We start from the raw sequence: 21,148 nt of genomic DNA, 5'->3' as shown, positions 1-21,148 counted from the left end.
TGCTTCACCTTGCCCCAAACCTGTCCTTCCTTTAAATTCTATACTTCTCTCTTGACAATACTTTCTCAGTCACTCAGACTTCTTTTTAATTAAAGCCTTTTATTTTCAAGATATGCATAATTTTCAACATTCATGTTTTCTCAAAACCTTGTGTCCAAATTTCTTTTCTTTCTCTTTCCCCCACCTCCTTTCCTAGATGGTAAGTAATACAATATGTTAAACATGTACAGTTCTATTTCCATACATATTTCCATAATTATCATGGTGCATAAGAAAAATCAGATTAAAAGGGAGGGGGGGAAATGAGAAAGAAAAGAAAATGCTAGCAAATAACCAAAAAACTCCAAAAATGACTATGTTGTGATCCACACTCAGTTCCCACAGTCCTTTCTCTGGGTGCAGATGGCTTTCTTCATCACAACACCATTGGAATTGGCCTGAATCACTTCACTGTTGAAAAGAAACATGTCCATCAGAATTGATCACTGTATAATCTTGTTGCTGTTGTGTACAATGTTCTCCTAGTTCTACTCACTTCATGTAGCATCATTTCATGTAAGTCTCTCCAGGCTTCTCTGAAATGATCTTGTAGATTATTTCTTATAGAACAATAATATTCCATAACATTCATATGCCATAATTTATTCAGCCATTCTTCAACTGATGGACGAACTCAGTTTCCAGTTTCTTGCCACGACAAAAAGGGATGCTACAAACATTTTTGTACACATAGGCCCTTTTTCTTTTTTTTTTTTTTTTTTTTTGTGATCCCTTTAGGATATAGGCCCAGTAGAGAGACACTGCTGGATCAAAGGGTATTTATTCCCTTTGAGCACAGTTCCAAATTGTTCTCCAGAATGGTTGGATCAGTTCACAATTCCATCCACAAAGTACTGTCATTCAGACTCGTAACTTTTAATTCATTCTTGATTTTTCCCTTTAACTTTTCCCCATATCCATTCAGTTTCCAAGTGTTAATTCTTCCTCAATAATCAATGTATTTAATTTCCTTTCTAATTCTATTGCCATTTTTCTGGTTCAAGCCCTTATCACTTTACTTCTAGACTATTTTAATAGTTTTTAATTGGCTACCTTGAATCTGTTCTGTCTGATTTCCAGTCCATTCTTCCCACCCAAAGTCACTTTTCTTTACATCATTATAAAAATCTTGCTCTTCCACTCATAACCTTTTAATGATAGTCAGATGCAAATTGAATAAATTGTATTATTTGGCATTCATAGTCATCTGCAATTTGCCAACTTATCTTTCTAGTCTTATGTCATACTGTTTACTTTCTCATACTCTTGAATTCCAGCAAAAAAATGGATTTACCCCATTTCTATACTGTTTTGTCTCCATCCATCCCTTCCTCTTTCAAGGACCAATTCAGGTACTATAGTTTCACAACTTCCCCATCTCCAAATTCAATAATCTCTACTTCTGTCTTCAGATTCTCATGAAATGCTCTTCTATATTAGTTTTTTTATAACTGTATACCCCTACTTCCACTATATATGTTCAAGGACCTCATGGTTCAAAGATCTTTATCAGTGTCCTTGTATGAATCGGACTAGATAATGACCATCTTGGGCATACAAAGAATTTTCAACAGGAACATTATCAAAGTCATTAATTAAACACATAGCCTAATTATCTGAGTATTGCATGTTTTGAGGATCGTTTCCCTATTTGCATCCTTAATAGGATACAATAATATACATCCTTGATATTCCTTTCCTTGTATCTTCATTGTTTAGCACATAGTAGTTTATCAAATGTTTGTTGATAAGTATAACTAAAGGATTGAAAATAAAGCATATAATTAATAAATTCTATGTGGTAATAAATATGGCAGTATACTAAATGTAATGTAATAAATGTACTGCCTATCTAGAAACTGCATTTTCACAAAGAAATTTTATCCAGAGTTCTAGAAGAACTAGTTAGGACTAACTAGAGCAGAAACCACGATAAAATTTTACTTGTGTTTTACTTCTAGGTACTTTTTTAATATTGGTAAGCTCCTGTAAGGATCAGCAAATTTGAAGGTCATAACTATATCAGTGGTTTACAAAATAAAATGTATGAGTTACTTTCTTCAGCTCCTTTTGCTCTCCAACTACAATTTAGAAGATGTCTATCCTTGTATCTCCAGTGCAGAACACAGAATTTTGTTGTAATGAGTTGAATTCTAATTCTGCTCAGTAGGATTGTCTCTTAGGACAATGAATCAATCACTATGATAACTAGATTGGGAGGCTCCCTAGTTTAGATCATATTCTTTTGCTCTATAATAGGTTTAACAACTGAAACTTGAAAGGTAAGGAATTTTATTACTCATTTAGCAAAGACAAAATAGGAAGAGAGAAGGAACCCTTCTGGGAACCCTCTAGATCAGAAACAGTTAGAAGACCCATTCTGAAATGATAAAGGTGAGACATATTTTAAGAAAAATTATTCTAAGGTCCACTGGGAGTAAAACATTTTTTATTGAAGTTTTTTATTTTCAAAACACATGCAAGGATAATTTTTCAACACTGACCCTTGAAAAACTTGGTGTTCCAGTTTTTTTCCCCTTCAACCCATGCCCTCGCCTAGATGGCATATAATCCAACATATGTTAAACATGGTAAAATATATATATTAAATCCAATATAGGCATACATATTTATACAATTATCTTGCTGCACAACAAAAATCAGATCAAAAAATAAAAATAAAAAATTAAAATTCAAGTAGACCACAACAAAAAGAGTGAAAATGCTATGTTGTGATTTGCACTCAGTTCCCAGTTCTTTCTCTGGGTGTAGATGACTCTCATCATCACAAGATCATTGAAACTGGTCTGAATTATCTCATTATTGGAAAGACCCACAACTGTCAGAATTGAGCATCACATAGTATTGTTGTTGAAGTATATAATGATCTCCTGGTCCTGCTCATTTCACTTAGCATCAGTTCATGTAAATCTTTCCAGGCCTCTCTGAAATTATCCTGCTGATCGTTTCTTATAGAACAGTAATATTCATATACCATTACTTATTCAGCCATTCTTCAAGTGATAGGCTTCCACTCAGTTTCCAGTTCCTTTCCCCACAAAAAAGGCTACCACAAACATTTTTGCACATGTGGGTCTCTTACCCCCTTTTAAGATTTCTTTGGGATAAAAGAGATTATAAAAAAGGGAAAGGGACCTGTATGTGCACGAATGTTTGTGGCAGCCCTTTTTGTAGTGGCTAGAAACTGGAAACTGAATGGATGCCCATCTGTTGGAGAATGGCTGAATAAATTGTGGTATATGAATATTATGGAATATTACTGTTCTGTAAGAAATGACCAACAGGATGATTTCAGAAAGGCCTGGAGAGACACACGAACTGATGCTGAGTGAAATGAGCAGGACCAGGAGATCATTATATACTTCAACAACAATACTATATGATGACCAGTTCTGATGGACCTGGCCATCCTCAGCAAGGAGATCAACCAAATCATTTCCAATGGAGCAGTAATGAACTGAACCAGCTACGCCCAGAGAAAGAACTCTGGGAGATGACTAAAAACCATTACATTGAATTCCCAATCCCTATATTTATGCCCACCTGCATTTTTGATTTCCTTCACAAGCTAATTGTACAATATTTCAAAGTCTGATTTTTTTTGTACAGCAAAATAACGTTTTGGTCATGTATACTTATTGTGTATCTAATTTATATTTTAATGTACTTAACATCTACTGGTCATCCTGCCATCTGGGGGAGGGAGTGGGGGGTAAGAGGTGAAAAATTGGAACAAGAGGTTTGGCAATTGTTAATGCTGTAAAGTTACCCATGCATATCACCTGTAAATAAAAGGCTATTAAATTAAAAAAAAAAAAGATTTCTTTGGGATATACAGTAGAAACATTGCTGGATCAAAAGGTCTGCACAGTTTGATAGCCCTTTGGGCATAATTCCAAATTGTTCTCCAGAATGGTTGGATCCGTTGAGTGAAACACATTCTGAAGTGCATGTCCAAGTGGAAAACCTGTTAAACATCTGTATTTCAATATACTATGATGAAGGAGCTAATTTTTCCCTGGGGAAATGTTGTCCATTTCTGGAATACTCTCCCTTTTCAATTCTGCTTCCTCTTTTTCTTGACTTCTTTTAAGATTCAGCTCTAAACTCACCTCCTGTAGGAAGCTTTCTCTCATTCCCTTTAATGTTAGACCTTTTCCTCTACAAATACATTCATTAACACATGGCATCACCCTCGATGTTTTGAATTGAAGAATGAACATATGGGTTGAATGAGCAAGGACTCAAAGATGACACAGATTGATAAGCCTGGGTGACCAGGAGGATGGTGGTACTTTGCATAGAAATAAGAAGTTGAGAAGAGAAGGCTCAAGGATGAAATGTGGGGAAAATAATGAGTTCTGTTTTGGACATACTGAATTCAACATGTTGAAGAGGCAATTGGTGATGGCAAACAAATTCCGGTGTGAGATTAGAACTGTCATATTGATTTGAGAATCATCTACATAGAGATGATAATTGAATCTTTGAGAGATTTTATGAGAGCAAATCACTAAGTGAAAATAGAGAAGGGACATCCATGATTAGTAGGGTTGTCTTGAATGTAGATCCATCAAAGGAGATTGAAAAGGAGAGGTCAGATAGGTAGAAGAAAATAGAGCATTTACTAAATGTTTATTGTGTGACAATTACTGTTTAAAGTGCTGGGAACACAAAAAACATCAAAACAAGATAGTTCCTAATCTCAAGGAGTTTACATTCTAATGGGGAAAAAAAAATTTAAAGTGAGCTGAGGATGATAGTGCTTTAAAAAAACCTGAGGAATAGAGGGATTGGAGGTAACAAAAGATGATGATGTGTACTGTAAGACCCTAAGAAGTCTGTCTTATGGTAGGTAGGAGCAGTTAAGATGTGTTCTCAGGTAGGCACTGGCAGTTTGAGGATGGTCTTATCTGGGAATAACCTCTATAGTACTGAGGAAGGCTTAGAGACTTGGTGACTAGTATCAAGGTTGACCCAGAAAAATTTGAGAAGATAGCCCCAAGAACTGTTTTAGGATTTTAGGGAGGGTTGCTCTAAGAACTGAACTTTATTTATTTATTTATTTTTAATAACTTTTTATTGACAGAACCCATGCCAGGGTAATTTTTTACAACATTATCCCTTGCACTCACTTCTGTTCTGATTTTTCCCTTCCCTCCCTCCACCCCCTTCCCCAGATGGCAAGCAATCCTATACATGTTAAATAGGTTACATTAAACTGAACTTTAAAAAAATAATAAATTCTAGTGCAAATGAGGAGGATTGACAGCTTGAACAAATTCATGGGGAAAGAGAGAATATCATTTAAATATGGGGAATAATTAATATCTCAGTATGGTTGCAATATAATAATTAACTGGCATTGATACAGCACTTTGAGAAGCAGAAGATGGAGAATAAATCTTGGAGAAGACCACTTTCTCTTTTCAGTAGTCCTGGGCAGCATTCTGAGACAAGATGCTGATATGCATTGGTGAAAAGAATTTCTAGCCTAAAAGTTATTCACATTGATGAAAGCAGAAGAGTGGACAATATCTTTAAGCTTGCAAAGCACTACAATCTTTCCTTCATTTGAACTTCACAGTAGCTCTTGGAGATAGGAACTACAGCTATTATTTTCCTTATTTTATAGCTAAGGAAAGAAATGATAAAAGTGGGGGGAATAATAACGAATTAAGGCTTTAACAACATGAATAATAATTGCTGACCATAGCAGTTTCCAGAAATTATATAATTTGAAAGAAATAATTCATTTGGACCTCTAACTCTATAATCAATATTAATCAGTATTAATCAATTTGATAAACCATGTTTAGAGTTCTATATATAAGGCCCCAGAGCTGGGAGCTACAGATTCAAAGTTCACTTGCTTAACTATAGGAAATTAAGTAAAAGTTCTCCATCCTTGTTTTATCCTTACCATTGTGACCAAGCCCAACATGACAGATACTACGTAGAAAGACCTCCAAGATGTTTTTGTACCTCCAAACCAAGCAGTTGTCCAATGGGAGCAGATGACCATCATATGGCCACTTATGTCACTATCTGTGACAGCTTGCACCATTTCTTCCTGCCAAAATCAAGGTGAAGCTTGTCCTCCTTGTGTGGAGAAATTCTTGCTTCATCCAATTTGTGACCCTGCTGACAAATTATTTTACTTATTCAATGGAATTATTCTATATTTGGTATAACTGTTCCAGAATGGCTGGACATCCAGTTGTATAAAAATAGAGCCCTGGAAGAAGGTGTTATCTCAGATTGAGGAAAAGACCTGAGGTCCACTTCATTAGAGGGGACCACGGACTCTAATAAAGTGCCTTTGACTCAGACTTCTGCCTCAGTCTCTCTTATTTTAGGTGGGATAAATTTTAATCTCAGTATTGAGAAAATTAAGGCTGAGAGGTTAATTGACTTGCCCACAGCCATATACAGCCAGTGACTATCTGAAGTAGAATTTGAATCTGGGCCTTACTAAGACTCTCATATCTGTCAGCCTGGCTCTTTACACCAAAACAAGAAGCCCTTACCATAAGGATATATTGCTAATTAGTTCTGTAAAGGAATAGGAGGAGAGTGAAGATATCTGCAGTAAAACATAATAAAATAGAGTCATCAAAAATGAAACAGGAATTTCAAATCACAAAAAATACTAACATGTTTTGTGGAAAGATCTAGCCAAGTGCCTTAATATCTTAATCCCAGGCATACCTCTATTTCATCACAAAGTCAATTATGATGTCAGTTGTTCTGTACTTTATAGGGGAATAAGACCCTTTTATGGTGGAATAGGAATATGAGGAATGTAAATGAGAAGGCAGTAAGGGTATGGAATATATAGATCAAAGAGCAGCATGTAGGTTGGTCAGGGCTCACCCTTATGGGTGCTCTACATCTCCAAAATTCCAGCAGATATCTAGAAGATTTTTCGCTGTTCTCTTTAGGGCATCAGTTGCTCCTGAAAGGATAAGTTATTGGTGACCATGTGCAAACAGTGCTCAGAGTGTGAACGTGTAGGAGAGGTATCAAAATGAAGGTGCTCTATTCGTACTCTTTACAAAATCCCGTGGTTACTATACATTGGAGGTAGGTACTAAATTCTATAGATTAAAAAAACTGGTACTCTGAGAGATTGTAGCTAGCTAGAATTTGAACTTGAGGTCATAGTTTTGAACTTGGACAATTTACTTTCTTCTCCCTTCCACCTACACTCACAAATTATGTGTCACCATTTGTGACATTTGGGAAAATTTCTAAGGTTAATATATCTGGATCACCATGACCAGCTCAAAGCTTCTAGAAACCAAAGAGTATTCCTATCTTAAGATTTGCAGCCATAATGGCATATATAACTATCAGGATGGAGCTAATTTTAATACAGTGAGAAACTGATATGGAAATGTCTTATCTGGAGAAAGAGTGTAAAACTGGTGAAACCTTCAGAAAGGAATCTTGATTGATATAGGAGTTGTGGAATAAGTAAATGAAGGGAAGGTTCCTTGGGCTAAAAAATAATTTTCTTTCTTCATATACAACTACTTGGAGGATATTTCCTCAAGGCCTTTAACATTGGAGGAGAGTTTTAATCCCTTGGTGTGTATAGCTATCCAGAAATCAGATCTTACAGGAGTGACTAGATTTAGTGTGGTGAATGTTCAAAGTGTTGGTGCCAGAGGGTGATAGGAAATAGAGACAAAACTATCATATTTATTTGGTTAAGACAGGTGCTATGGTCATGAAGATGATTTTTCCAGCACTGATTTATCCATTAATCTATATATTGGATTAATTGCTTTCTAGCGGAGAGAATAGAGAGAGGGAAGGAACAAATTTGGAACCTACGGTTTTGCAGGATTGAATGTTTAAAACTATCTATGCATGTGTTTTGAAAACAAAAAGCTTTAAAACAAATAAAAAATACATAAAAAAGAAAGCTTCTAGTAACACAACCCTTCCCGCACCTATAAAGTATCCCCCTCATTTTAATAGTCTGTTGCTTATTAACAAAAAAGGAGTTTATAGCCTGAAGTTTTCTTATTTGACAAAATTTTATTGCCTTCTCAACATTGAATTTCGAGCTATACACTCTTGATTCATTGTTCTTTTAACTGTTTTCTCCTGTTTCTCTGATTTCATGTTTGTACTACTTTGTAGTCCAATAACATAATCTATCACATTCATATGCCATAATTTGTTCAATCTTTCTTGAGTTGTCAACCCCCTTTTGCTTCCAGGTTCTTCTTCTTACAATTTTTTGCACATATGTGTTCTTTTCTTGTTAGCAATAACCTCTTTAGAACATGATCTAAGCAGATTAAAAAGTGTGAACATGTTAATGTTTCTTGTATAATTCCATATTGTTTCCCAGAATGAATTTTGAACAATTCAGTTTCACCAGCAATGAATTAGCATGCTTTTCTTCTTTCAACTTCTCCCAACAGTGAGTTTTCCACCTTTGCCAAGCTAAGAGAAAGGATTACATCAGAACTTTAACATTTTTTTATTTGTTCATTACTGAATTAATTTTATTTAGAATTTCATTAATTTTATGTAGTAGTGCAAAAGAAGTAATCAGGCCCTCTTGTTCATTTCTGCACTATTTAACAGTAGTACTTTCTAAATGGATGATTTTGTGCTGAAGCCAGAGTTCCAGATATCCAAAAGATAGTCCATGAACAGAATGTATCTGTATCCTTATGATACTTACCAAAGGATATTCTCATTTCTGATGATGTCATTAATGTTTCACCATTTTTCTCAATGCTACTAGGTGTCTGGGGCAGTGACTGAGGCATAGAAAGGGTATTGATGATGGGGGTGAAACTGTGTCCTCTTTTGATCTGTAAAATTAACACTCTGAAATTGTGTCCCCTTTTGATCTGTAAAAGAAGGGAGATTCCGGCTTCCAGACCCCAGAGAGTCTAAGAGAAGATATATTTTCCAGGCTGGGCTTTTCTGAGTCAAATCACCCTCTCCCCCCCCCTTCCATTGATTTTTGGATAGCTGGATTCTCATTCAGGAAACCTTCAAAGTGATTTTCATTCAATTGGAGATCTAGGCCTGATATTGAGTGGCTAAAAGTCCAAGATGAGTATCTAGGCCTGGGGGCATTCATTGGCTTTCTTTTCAGTTGTAAGTTTTAGCCTCAGACTTCTATAAACAACAATTATAAACTCCATATTTTTGCAGGAGTCCAAAATAGTATTCTTTGCCAAGCTCCCCTCTTGACACATCTGCTTACTAGGACGCTTGCCATTGTGAAGAAACCCTCTTCTCAGTGAAACCTCTTGTTAATTCTCTGCCAGGACCTTGCCACTGAGGGAAGTCAGACTTCCTAGCAAAGCTGGCTTCTCAGTACCAATAAGATTTCCTTTTTTGCCTCTAATATTTCGGGTTCGTGAATTCTTTCACATTGGACCTGCACCTCTGACCAAAAAAAAGGACACAAATTCAGAGTGATAATTTTACAGATTTAAGGAGAAACAAGTTTCATCCACGGCATCATGTGTTCTAAATTGCAGGTGTATACTTTGAGATTAGGATCTTTGAACAATGTAATGGGGAGGAATTGAAGGGAGAAAAGACAGTTTGGGAATGAGTCTGACTCTCTAGATGACTGTAGATGTTTGTACTTGTTCTTAATGACCTTAAATGAGAACCCTTCCTACTTACCCTGATGACCATTAGGAGCTTGGATAGGAGAGTTCATGGATCTGGGAATTAAGCAAAATAAAGCAAATAATAAGCAAATAAGCAAAATAAAAAATAAAACTGTCATTGTTTACAATTCCCCAAATTTCTTATTTAATCCCTTACTGTTGAGGTCTAGATCTGGGGCACCTAAATTAAATAAGGGTTTAGTTGAGGTCTAGTGGCAGGTTCAGGGTATAGGGAGCCAAATGGAGCTCCCCTGCAACCCCCCTGGATTCGGCGCAAGGATACGGTGGTAAATGAAGTCTAGTAGCGGTGTGAGTCCCCAATAAAAGCATTTATTGGTCTGAGAGCTAGATTGATAAAAGAGGTTTATCATTGGGTAAGCAAGGTTAAAGTATAGGCAAAGATCAGAGATAAGAAGGGCACTGGACAGAGGGTCCAGTGGACAGAGGATCCTCACATGGCTAACATGTTTGGAATCTCTGCAAAGAGGAGGGTCCCAGCGTCTCCCTTTTATAATGGGAGATTTAGCTCGAGGGGCTTTTGGGTGTAGCCCCAAAGTTGGCTCAGATCCCGGTGGGGCTGGGACAGGTCCAGATCTTCTATTGGAATTCAAAGAGACCAGGATTTGTGAGTTAAAGGGTAATTTACATTATTAACTACAAGGGGGTGGGAATCTAGAAAGGAATCTTTCCCACATCATCACCAAACCAGTTTGCAGGCTCTATGATATTTATAGATTATACTTATATAGTATATTCTAATAAAAATTAATAATCCTCAATAATTATTCTGCTTTAGGGTATGCTAGAACTGTGGGTGAAAACTTTTTTTAATCTTTATTTTTAAAAAATTCTGATCTTAAGCTCAAAAAAGATTTTTTTCATATATGAAACAAAACAGAAAAAAAAAAAAGATTGCACATGAAGCTGCGAATTTTTGCCACTTACAGCTTTCTTCTTCCAGGTATATAAGGAAACATTATTTTCAAAATTCTTCTGTTTCCTGTTGACTTTTGTGCATTTCTAAAATGCTTCAGTGTCCCTCTTTTTGTTATATCAAAGTTCCCTTTTAATGGGATGACCAGTTCCTCCAATTGTCCTATTTCGTAATTCTGCCTTAGGTTATAACCATCCCCTCTTAATGGTTGAGAAAAAGGTTTTATAGACATTCCTTAATGTCATTAGAATATCAGTAACCTCCCTATCCTAGGTTATCCCCACCTAGGTCCCTCCATTTTGTCATTGTTTTTGTTATTCCATAAAAGGCTTGCTGTCTTGATACTGGGGTTAGACTCTGAGATGATAGTCTGGTCTAGCCCTGTGATCAACATGGATGCATTGGTCCCAGTATTTCTCTCCATTTAATAAATTATTGAATTGGTCTCTAATCTCTGTCTTGCTCAGTTTCTTCAGCATTACATTTTAACATTAAAAAAAAATGTTAGTAACCTCATTGCTAGCCCATTTTTCCCATTGTAACTCCCTTCCCCCTAGTTTAACGGAAAACCAAGGCCACAAGTCATTATCACAAAGTCAGGTGAAACAGTCTCCACATTGGTTGTATCATTTTGTACTTTATCATCGCACTACCAGGAGTAGAGAGCATGGTTATCATCTAATATGTGTAATAATATAATGGTTAGTCAATACATTGATTAGGGATTTTAAGTCTTTCTTAGATGTTTGTTTTTACATTTTGTTATTACTGTATAAATCATTCTCCAGGGTATTACTTAAACTTCACTTTGCATCAGTTCATGCAAGTCTTACTATATTTCTCTGAGGAAATCCTTTTTTTCATTTCTTATGTCAACAATATTTTATTATGTTCACATAGTATAATTTGTCCAAAAATTGCCCAATTGTTGGGTTTCCAATACTTTGCTACTATAAAAAAGAATCATAATCTTTTTTGTTCTTTTGCCCTTTTTTTCAATTCTTTGGTGTTTGCTATTGGTGACTCGCAAGTTTTAGTTGAGTTTTTGGATAAGGAACCAAATTGCTTCCCATACTGTTTGGATAATTCATAACTCTGTCAGTAGTGCTTTAGTGATTTTATTTTCCTGAAAACTTTCCAACAATGATCAATTTTCTTTTTGTCATCTTTGTCAGTCTGATAGGGATGAAGAAGAATCTTAAACTCATTTTAATTTGTATTTCTTTAATGATGATTTAGAACATTTTAAAATATCTGTTAATAACTTGTATTTCTTCCTTTAAGAAATAACTGTTCATATCCTTTGACCATTTACCATTTGGGAACACCTCTTATAAATTTGAATCAGTTCTTTATATATCTTTGAAATGAGACCTTTATCAGAAAAACTTGCTGTAAAGTTCCTCCCACTTCCCCAGTTAACTGTTCTGTTCTCATTTTAAATGCAATAATTTTTATTTTGCACAAAATCTTTTTGATTTTATATAATTAAAGTTTTATTTGTTTCTTGACAAATTTCCTCATTGGGTCACAAATACCATCCCCATCCATAGTTGTAATAGTGGGTATTTCCTACTTGCTCCTCTAATGTGTTTGTAATGTAACCTGTTTATCTCTAAGTACGGTATCCATTTGGAACATATCTTGGTAAATGGTATGAGATATTTATGTAAAAGTAATTTCTTCCTGTTTTTCTTCTTTAGCACCTTGATAATGTGAGATCTTCTATTCTATTTTCCTTTTCCCTAATTACATTTCTTCTTACCTCCTTTTTTCTTTTTTCTTTTAAAACTATTAAAACAGAACAAAACTTTTTCTAGGCCCTCCATCTTGTCTAACCGATTCTATGACTTTTGATGACATGGTTCTGAGATAAGTTTTTCTTTTCCCTATTAGAATATAAATTCTTTCTCTGGGAGATGACTAAGAACCATTACATCGAATTCCCAATCCCTATATTTTTGCCCACCTGCATTTTTGATTTCCTTCACAGGCTAATTGTACAATATTTCAGAGTCCGATTCTTTTTGTTCAGCAAAATAATGGTTTGGTCATGTATACTTATTGTGTATCTAATTTATTTTTAATATATTTAACATCTCCTGGTCATCCTGCCATCTGGGAGAGGGGGTGGGGGAAAGGAGGGGAAAAATTGGAACAAGAGGTTTGGCAATTGTCAATGCTGTAAAGTTACCCATACATATAACCTGTAAATAAAAGGCTATTAAAATAAAAAAAAAATAAATAAAATAAAAAAGAACATCGTACTGTGCCTGGAACAACATAAATGACTAATAAATTCTCATTGATGATAACAAAAAAAAAAAGAATATAAATTCTTTGTCCTTTTATAGTTTTTAATCATTGCTTCACTGGAGTTTTTAAAATGTTGTTCTTGATAATTTGGTTTGCTTTTTAAAGTTCCTAGTTAGCTGTGGGTCTTTTTTTTTTTTTTAATCAGAAATGCTTTAAAATCCTTTTTGAGTGAAAGCTCATTTGTCCCCTGTAAGATTATACTTGGGTACATAATGCTTGGATTTTGAACGTCTTTATCTTTGCCATTAGAAATATTGCATTCTGATCTCTCTCCTCCTTTATAGTGGTAGTTGCCAAGTCTTATGTGAGATTTAACTTTGGTATCTTGGTATTTGAACTTTGGTAGACAGCTACTGACTCTAGTCTCTCTACATCAGAAACCCTCCTCAGGGTCAGAAAGACAGAAGTGTGGATCCATGATCTTTTTTCTCTTTTCTTTTCCTCAGCTCCATCTTCCCAGTGGAAGGCTCTGTAATCTCAGACAGAGTCGGTGACAGCTGTATTCACCCTTGTCTTGGACTCTATTTTGTACATAGTTACAGGCCTCAGCCTTGTCTTCACACACATAGAAAGCTTCTTTGATCCATTCAGACTGGACCCCTTCCCTGGTATCCTTAGCACTCTTTTATCTCCCCTATTCCCCTTGGACAGGAAAAGGGGACCTAATAGAATTTCTTCTTGGTTTTACCAATGACACTTGTTCTAGTACTCTTCTTCAATTTATGAGTTAAGTGTGAGAACTAAATTGCACTGCTTTTTTCACCCTAACCTTTTTGTCAAGTTTTGATCAAAACCTGTTAGTTTTTACTTAGGTCTATAATCCCATATTCCCTATTTTATTTGCAGCTATTTAAATTTTACTTCAGCATTTCAAAAATGACCCCTCCCCCCTTACTTATTGATGAGCCTCTAGAATATGGTTAAGTAGCTTTCCCAGAACTTTCTGTTTGATTTTTTCAGTATCTGTGCAATACTGGAAGCCTTTCAAATCTTTGTAAGACTTGGCAGAGGATTAGAGAGTCCTGGATCAACTCCATATCATGCCAAATAAAAAAGAGAATTTTAATGGAAAATTAAGTACTCTTTATTTACTAGCCATTAAATTCATGGAATTTTAAAATATATGTTTTTATAATTAGAGATTTTTTTCTTTAACCTAATGATTTTTAAAATAAAATTTTATTACTGTGTTTTCTTTGTCTTCTAAATTTTTTTGTGGTATGATCTTTAATATTCAGGACTTTCCCTAATGTTAATTTAAGGGAAAGGGTTGTCATTAGTAAACTGAGTAATTTGATGCATTCTATTTCTAATATATTTTCATCAATTAAAAGATTTTTTGTTTCTTTTGTGTACATGTGTGTGTGAGAACAGGATGTCACGAGCTGTTCAGCTTCCAATCCCCTGCCCTGTACAGCTTGGTTCATTAAGGAATGACTCTCTGGAAGCTCAGTTCCATGAATATGTCAAACAAGGAAACTATGTTAAAGTGAAAAAAATTCTAAAGAAAGGTAAGCACAATATAGATATGTTAAGAAATAAGATTCATAATATCAGTAAATAGATTAAAATATGGAGGCAAAATCAAAGATACTGTACTACAAAAAATAATTCCTTGGGAAGTCCTGAATTGGAAATCTTGATAAAATGTGGTTACATTTTTTAAAAGATTACTCTGTATTACTCAAATAGAGGTTTTAAGAAGCATGCTAAAAAAATGTTTTTAAATGAAGCTTTGCCAAGTATGGCAAGCCTGTCATTAAAATTTTGCTTAAAAAGAATTCTTAAACAGTAGATATGACTTCACCTTAAGAACATCATACATTAAAGAGTACTGGAACCCTAACATGATCTGGGTTCAAATTTCAGCTGTGCCACTTGCAATAAATTTATTAACCTTATCAAGTGACCATGGACCTTTCTGGGCTTCAGTTTCCTCATTTGTAAAATGAAACCCTGAAAATATGATTTATTTCATTTCGAAATCAGTTGAAAATGACATTACAGAACTAAATCATAATTGTATTGATTCCCAAGGAATTGTAATTCTAATATAGAGTTGAATCATATATAAGAGGATTTTGTGGTGATATAAAAGTATTTTGAAATCATGAAGATACTAAAATGTGTACATAGTCACATATTATGGCATTTCACTCCATTTTGTTCATTGAAGAAAAATTAGGAGTGACTAGATGTCATTTGGGATTAGGGTAGGTTATGTAACTGTCATTAATAATAGTTCTTTACCCTAGATGGGGAAAAAAGCAGAAAATAAGTTGCTGCTTTCCTTTAGTTTTTGGGGGGAGGTAGGGGCAAAGATCATGATTTTTTTTTTCCTTTTGTATAAATATGTTCTAATACAAAACAATACAGGATTTAGAGTTGCTAAGAGTTGAGTTCAAATTCCACCTCTGACCTCTAATTATTTAAGTTATCATTCCTCTATAAGGAACCTCTGTAATTTGCAGGTTTAGTTTTCTTATTCTTCTTGAAGATCAATAATGAAGCTTAACAAAAATTTTTCTTCAGATATATGAAAAGTATGAAAAATTAAATAAAATCAATCAGCAGGAATTGTTTAAAGCTTTTACTGTGTGCTAGACATTATGCTAGGTATACAAAAACAAAAGTGAAAAGAAGAGAACATAATTTGGAGAGGAAGGAAATAGAAATTAGGGGATCAGGATTAGGAATTCTAATATGTAGAAATGAGGAAGGAATGCTTATTTGAAGCATGAAGAACTGATAAAAGAAAAATTCAAGAAACAGTTTCTGGGTATTTACTAATTATGGATAATAGATAATTAATAAAATAATGGTCATTTGGCTTTCTTTCCTGAGCCAAAGACAAATCATGGAAGCTGCTCAACATTATATGCTCTTGAAAGAGGTATTCTCAACAAATGGAAGTTAACTCTGATTAACAATTAATGAGAGATGGGGAGCTAGGTGGCACAGTGGATAGAGCACTGGCCCTTAAGTCAGGAGGACCTGAGTTCACATTCAGCCTGATATATTTAATACTTCCTAACTGTGTGACCGTGGGCACGTTGCAAATCACTTAACTCCATTTGCCTCAGCAAAACCAAAACCAAGAGAATGAATATTGTAATCAGGTGGGCTTATTCTAAGAAAGGGCTCACAGGACCTAACTGACACTTATCTCTACCCAGACTGATGAGGTCTAGATTTGGGGTACCTAAATGAAATTAGGGTTTAGTTGAGGTCTAGTGGCATGTTTGGGGTACAGGGAGTCAAACAGAACTCCTCTGCAACCCTCTTAGATTCAGCACAAGGACATGTTGGTAAATGAGGTCTAGTAGCATGCACAAGTCCCCAATAAAGCCATTTATTGGCCTGAAAGTTAGATTGACAAAAGAGGTTTATTATGGAGTTGAAGCAAGGTTAAAGCATAGTTAAGGAAATAGGTGAAGGCTGGACAGAGGGTCCTAACATAACTAGCATGTTTGGGACCTTTGCAAAGAGAGGGTCCCAGCATGTCCCTTTTATAATGGAGATTTAGCCCGAGGGGCTTTGGGGTGGAGTCCCAAAGTTGGCTCAGATCTAGGTGGGGCTGGGACAAGCCCTAATCTTCTATTGGAATATAAAGGGACCAGGATTTGTGAGTTAAAGGGTAATTACATTAACTAGGAGGGGGTAGGAATCTTAAAGAAAGGAATCTTTCCCACATCAAGACCACCCTGTTTTGGGCAATCTAGACAAAGGGATCTACTTCCACTGAAATCTGACCAAATAAAAATAACAACAATGGGCCAGAATTCACTTAGAATAGATTATCTTTCTAAGGTTTTCTTATTGAGTGGGACCCCACCCAAGTATGTGTCAGGATTTGGGCGATCATATCTATCAGCAGACCCTGGCTATATAATCAACAGCAGGGGTCCTTTTTTTAAATAGGGGGCCAGTTCACTGTCCCTCAGACTGTTGGAGGGCCGGACTATAGTAAAAACAAAAACTTTGTTTTGTGGCCCTTTAAATAAAGAAACTTCATAGCCGTGGGTGAGGGGGATAAATGTCCTCAGCTGCTGCATTTGGCCTGCAGGCCATGATTTGAGGACCCCTAATCTACAGAGTCTGCTAATAGATATGATTGCCCAAATTCCTCTGAATGAGGAAATAGGGAAAACCTAAATCTTAATTAATAATCAATTATTAACATAAGAACATTATTTCTCTCATCACCAGTGCAAGATTGTGGAGATCCAAGAGATAGGGTGCCATGTATGAGAGACAGTAAAAAAGTTACTTTATGTGAGAATGAAAAGGAATTATTTATAGTATTCTGGAAAGGTAAAATGGATCATGGTTTTGAAAGACTTTAAAAACCAAACTGTGTGCCTGTACTGATGGAAAATAGAGATCCTGGGAGGACAGATTTAGAGTTAGAAGGAATCTTAAAAGTATTATCTAGTCTACTCCCTTATTTTGTGGAGCCGAAATCTAGAAAATGTAAGTGATTTATACAGGCCACATAGTTATTAAATATGAGTTATATGTGTGGATGTGTGTGATGAGGCTAGTGGCAGTGAAGAGATGTGAAAATTGGGGTGGGGAATGCCCTCTGATTGGCACAGGTCCAATGCTAAAGAATTCACAAACCCAAAATCTGAGTGGCAGAAAAGGGGAAGTTTATTGTTCTCTAAGAAGAAGTTCTCTTAGTGGGCAAAACTCCTCATTAGGAATTTGGCAAAGGTGTGTTAACAGAGACCCTGGTTATATGGGTAAATGTTGGCCTGGGTAAATGGGGAGCTATTTGGGCTAATCAATAGAGAACCATTAGGCAGAGTTTTCCAATGGAATAAAATCACTTAATTGGGAGTTTGAAGGTTTTTTCCCCAGTCTGGGAATTCCCTGAAGGAAACCAGGGCCACCCCAGAAAGATCTCAATTTCAATAGAGGGTGATTTGACTAAGATCTCCAATTGAATGAAACCACTTAACTTGGGGAGGGGGCTTTGTCTGGGAAAGGTATGCTTTTCCCAGGGTTTGGGAGTCTCCCCAAGGAGGACACAGTTTATATCGCCCCTTCCCGCAAAGGTCACATCAGTTTTCCCAAAATGTCTGTTTACATCATCAGTACCCACCACAGATCTGATACAAAATAGCATAAAGGTTTGTGGAATTGAATTGAATCCCTTGGTCTATTTTCTTATTTATGGAACACAGGAGATAATTATTAGTCCCTTCAAAAGTGAAGCCCCAAAGCTGAGAGAGCAGGGCTACTCTGAAAATAAAGCCCTGTCAGGAAGATGGTTTATTTTAGTGAGAGAGACACGCAAAATTTTTAAGTTGTAGGGAAGTTCTCCGCGATTCTCGTCTAGAAGCTGCTCTCAATTATTATTTTCAGAGCTCTAGGGGGATCCTAAACTCAGGGCCACGCATCACCCTAGTCGGATTGAAGAAAGCTGGGCCCTACCTTCTCTCTAGAACATCGCGAGAACTCGAAGCTTGTCCCTTCGCCCGAGGTTTGGGTTAAAGAGCAGCTACCGCGCGTGATTGGCTGTCCGGAGGCAGTATGCTAATTAGCACCCGTGAAGCTTTCAGAATTTGGGGACCGCTTCTGGTTAGGGGAACAGCTGTTTGCGGTTTGCGTATTCTTGTGCTTTTCGAAGAAGCTGCTTAGCGTCGGCTGGGGGGAGTCGGGGTTCCGTGGAAAAGTAGCCGTAAGCTAACAGAGTGCGGGATCGTCTGTGGCGGGCGCGTCAGAGCAGTGTTGGTTAAGACTATACTTTCAGGGATCATTTCTATAGTATGTGACTAGAGAATTGTGGCTGAAAGTGTAGCACGGAGGTAACCACGAGGAGGAGCTGGAGCGTTCTCTTCTGAGCGTGAAGCCGGCTTGTGGTGCTGCTTCTCAGCAGCTGTCACTTGCCATTGATGATCGTTCTTCCCTTCCTTCGGGTTGGGTGAGAGGAAGGGAACGCAGGCTGAGTGGCCCTCAATATTTTCTTTGTTTGCGAAAAGAAGTGTACGTTAGGGACTTCGTAGTAATTACGATATTTGCTTTAGACATAGATATATCTTGCTGTCTGGCTTTGGGTATGTTTTGTTACTTTTTTTATTTGTGGCCACTTATTTTTCTGAGTCCTTTTTCTTTTTGTAATTATACTTTTATTTTTCTGATTCTGGATAACAAGATGCAGCATGTCAAATTGCCAACACGGCATTTAGAGCATATTGTTTGTTGAGTGTTTCTTTTCCACACTCTGCATCTTTGTCTTTTATTAGTAATAAGTATATAGAATTGATGGTGACTCTTGGGGCTTTTTTTTTTTTTTTTTATTCTGTAATTGATGTGGAACTTTTTATGATCCCATTTTTGGGATTTCCTTGGCAGAGATACTGGAATGATTAGATTCTCTGGTATTTTCTTCTTTAAATGCTGTTATGTTAATTATATATAAGGTGAAATAATTTTGCTTCTTTGCTTTGGCCTTTTCCCTTACGTTTTTTCTGATTTTACTGCTGTAGCTAAAAGTCCCAATAATAGTGATGTTGAGCATTTTTTTTTATTCCTGTTAGAAATTCCTGTTCCCATTTTAGAAAATAGCAGTATTCCTTCCTTACAAAAATTATGCTAATTCTTGGTTTGATAAGTCTTGAAAGATGTATAAAAGCAGTAAGAAAAGTTTGAAAGGGAAAGGATCTTTATCCAAAACTAAGCCTTTAATCTATGTTTTAGATGATAATTGGCATCATTCTTGAATCATTCAGGATCTCTGTCCTTATATTTTTTTCTTTTTCATATTCAGCATCTCACTACTTTCTTTACATTTATCTACACAGATGCTCATAAATCCCCGTTTGTATGTAAATTTACTTCACCCTACACTTACACAAGGTATTTTTCCTATTTCTCTTCTCCCAATTTTGTCTCCGTTGTTTCAGAAGTACTCAGCTTCAGGATCATTCATATTCCTTGGACAATTTCAGATGAATTGTAGGACCTTCTTTTCTTGAATTTGCCATCTTTGGTATTACCCACATTTTAGCAAACATGGAAGAGGTAATCAGTATGTGATAAATGAATTTAGGAAGCAACAGACCGATTTGTAGGCTGAGGTGTATGGGGTTTTCATCTGATTGTAGAGATTTTCTAATCTTGAGGGGAATGGTTGCTGAACCCCTAGGATTGCTGGTGTAATGTATTTATGCTCTGTATCCAAGTGTACAATTTGGACTGGTTTCAGGGTAAAAGAAGTGGGACTCTAATCAAAGAGATACTGGGCTCCCTTTTTTCCCCACATCTCCTTTCCCCTATCCTTAAAAGTGAGGGTGGAATAAAAAAGTACTCAATGTACAATAAAATCAGGTTTGGAACATGCAATTTATTCCTACACACAAAAGAAATACTAAAAATAAGACTCTGAACATGAATATACCAGGATTCTGGGATGCTGATACTTCAGCCTTTTCAGAACATAAAATAGTTTGTAGAACTGCTAATTAGGAATTTTACATTTTTCCTTTGACTCAACACTATCCAAATCACTGCCTGTATGTCTGCTAGTAAAATAGATACAGAGCAAGCTTTTTCTTGGCTATTCTCTCCAGAAGGCTGAAGTATCCTTTTTTCCTGCCATCACCCTGTTGATGCTGCAGCTCCTGCACTATGTCTCACTGAACTGCTGTCTTCCTGGCTTCTTTGATTCACAAGGTCACCTTCAAGTTTGGACTTGTCCCTCTCAGGATAAGTACTTGTTCATCAGGAAAAAGCAAACACAAAAGAAGCAGGCATAGGCTTGCCTAAGTAGGATATTTGTTTTAGATGAGGAGGGGCTGAGGTGGGAGATAATGTTGTAGATGTATATGTTTGTGTGTGTGTGTGTGTGTGTGTGTGTGTGTGTGTATGTATGAGAGAGAGAGAGATATTGAGAATGGGAGTTGATATGAATCAGTCTGAGTCGGTTTTCTGGTATAGCAGGGGAAATTCTGGATTCAGTATGGAACTTCTAATCTGCAAATACTGAAAGAAATTTCTGATATGCCCAGCTTATGCCCATCTTTTTTAACTCTGCAACCAATAAGGAGATTCTTTGTCAGCTTTTTTTCCCCATAGAGTACTAGTTTCCTAGAGTTTTTGTCTTAAGAAAGACAAAACAGGTTGTATCCATGACTTTATTCCTTCTAAGTAAGCAGACATATATACATGGGAG

General features: G+C 36.2%; 1 protein-coding gene and 1 non-coding gene across 9 annotated transcripts in view; both read left to right on the top strand.

The window, feature by feature from the left end:
- The window catches only part of TEX14 (testis expressed 14, intercellular bridge forming factor), a 141,901-nt gene that overhangs the window by 8,917 nt on the left and 111,836 nt on the right, over positions 1 to 21,148 (top strand). For 4 of the 8 annotated variants that reach the window (XM_031966495.1, XM_031966492.1, XM_031966494.1 and 1 more), the window contains exons 1-2: positions 6,860 to 7,146; positions 14,344 to 14,480. In XM_031966495.1, the coding sequence (XP_031822355.1) occupies positions 7,091 to 7,146; positions 14,344 to 14,480 (193 nt within the window). In that variant the 5' untranslated portion in view covers positions 6,860 to 7,090. Of the gene's footprint in view, positions 1 to 6,857; positions 7,147 to 14,343; positions 14,481 to 21,148 lie in introns of those variants that run through there. The other 4 variants (XR_004233889.1, XR_004233888.1, XR_004233887.1 and 1 more) reach the window with 3 other exon arrangements.
- LOC111720481 lies at positions 18,712 to 18,928 on the top strand. Its single transcript, XR_002770156.1, has one exon. It is a non-coding gene; the product is annotated as a small nucleolar RNA U3 (small nucleolar RNA).

Source organism: Sarcophilus harrisii, chromosome 4 (assembly GCF_902635505.1).
Source record: "Sarcophilus harrisii chromosome 4, mSarHar1.11, whole genome shotgun sequence".
NCBI classification, from domain to species: Eukaryota; Metazoa; Chordata; class Mammalia; order Dasyuromorphia; family Dasyuridae; genus Sarcophilus; species Sarcophilus harrisii.
This window is presented reverse-complemented; position numbering and strand designations above follow the sequence as displayed.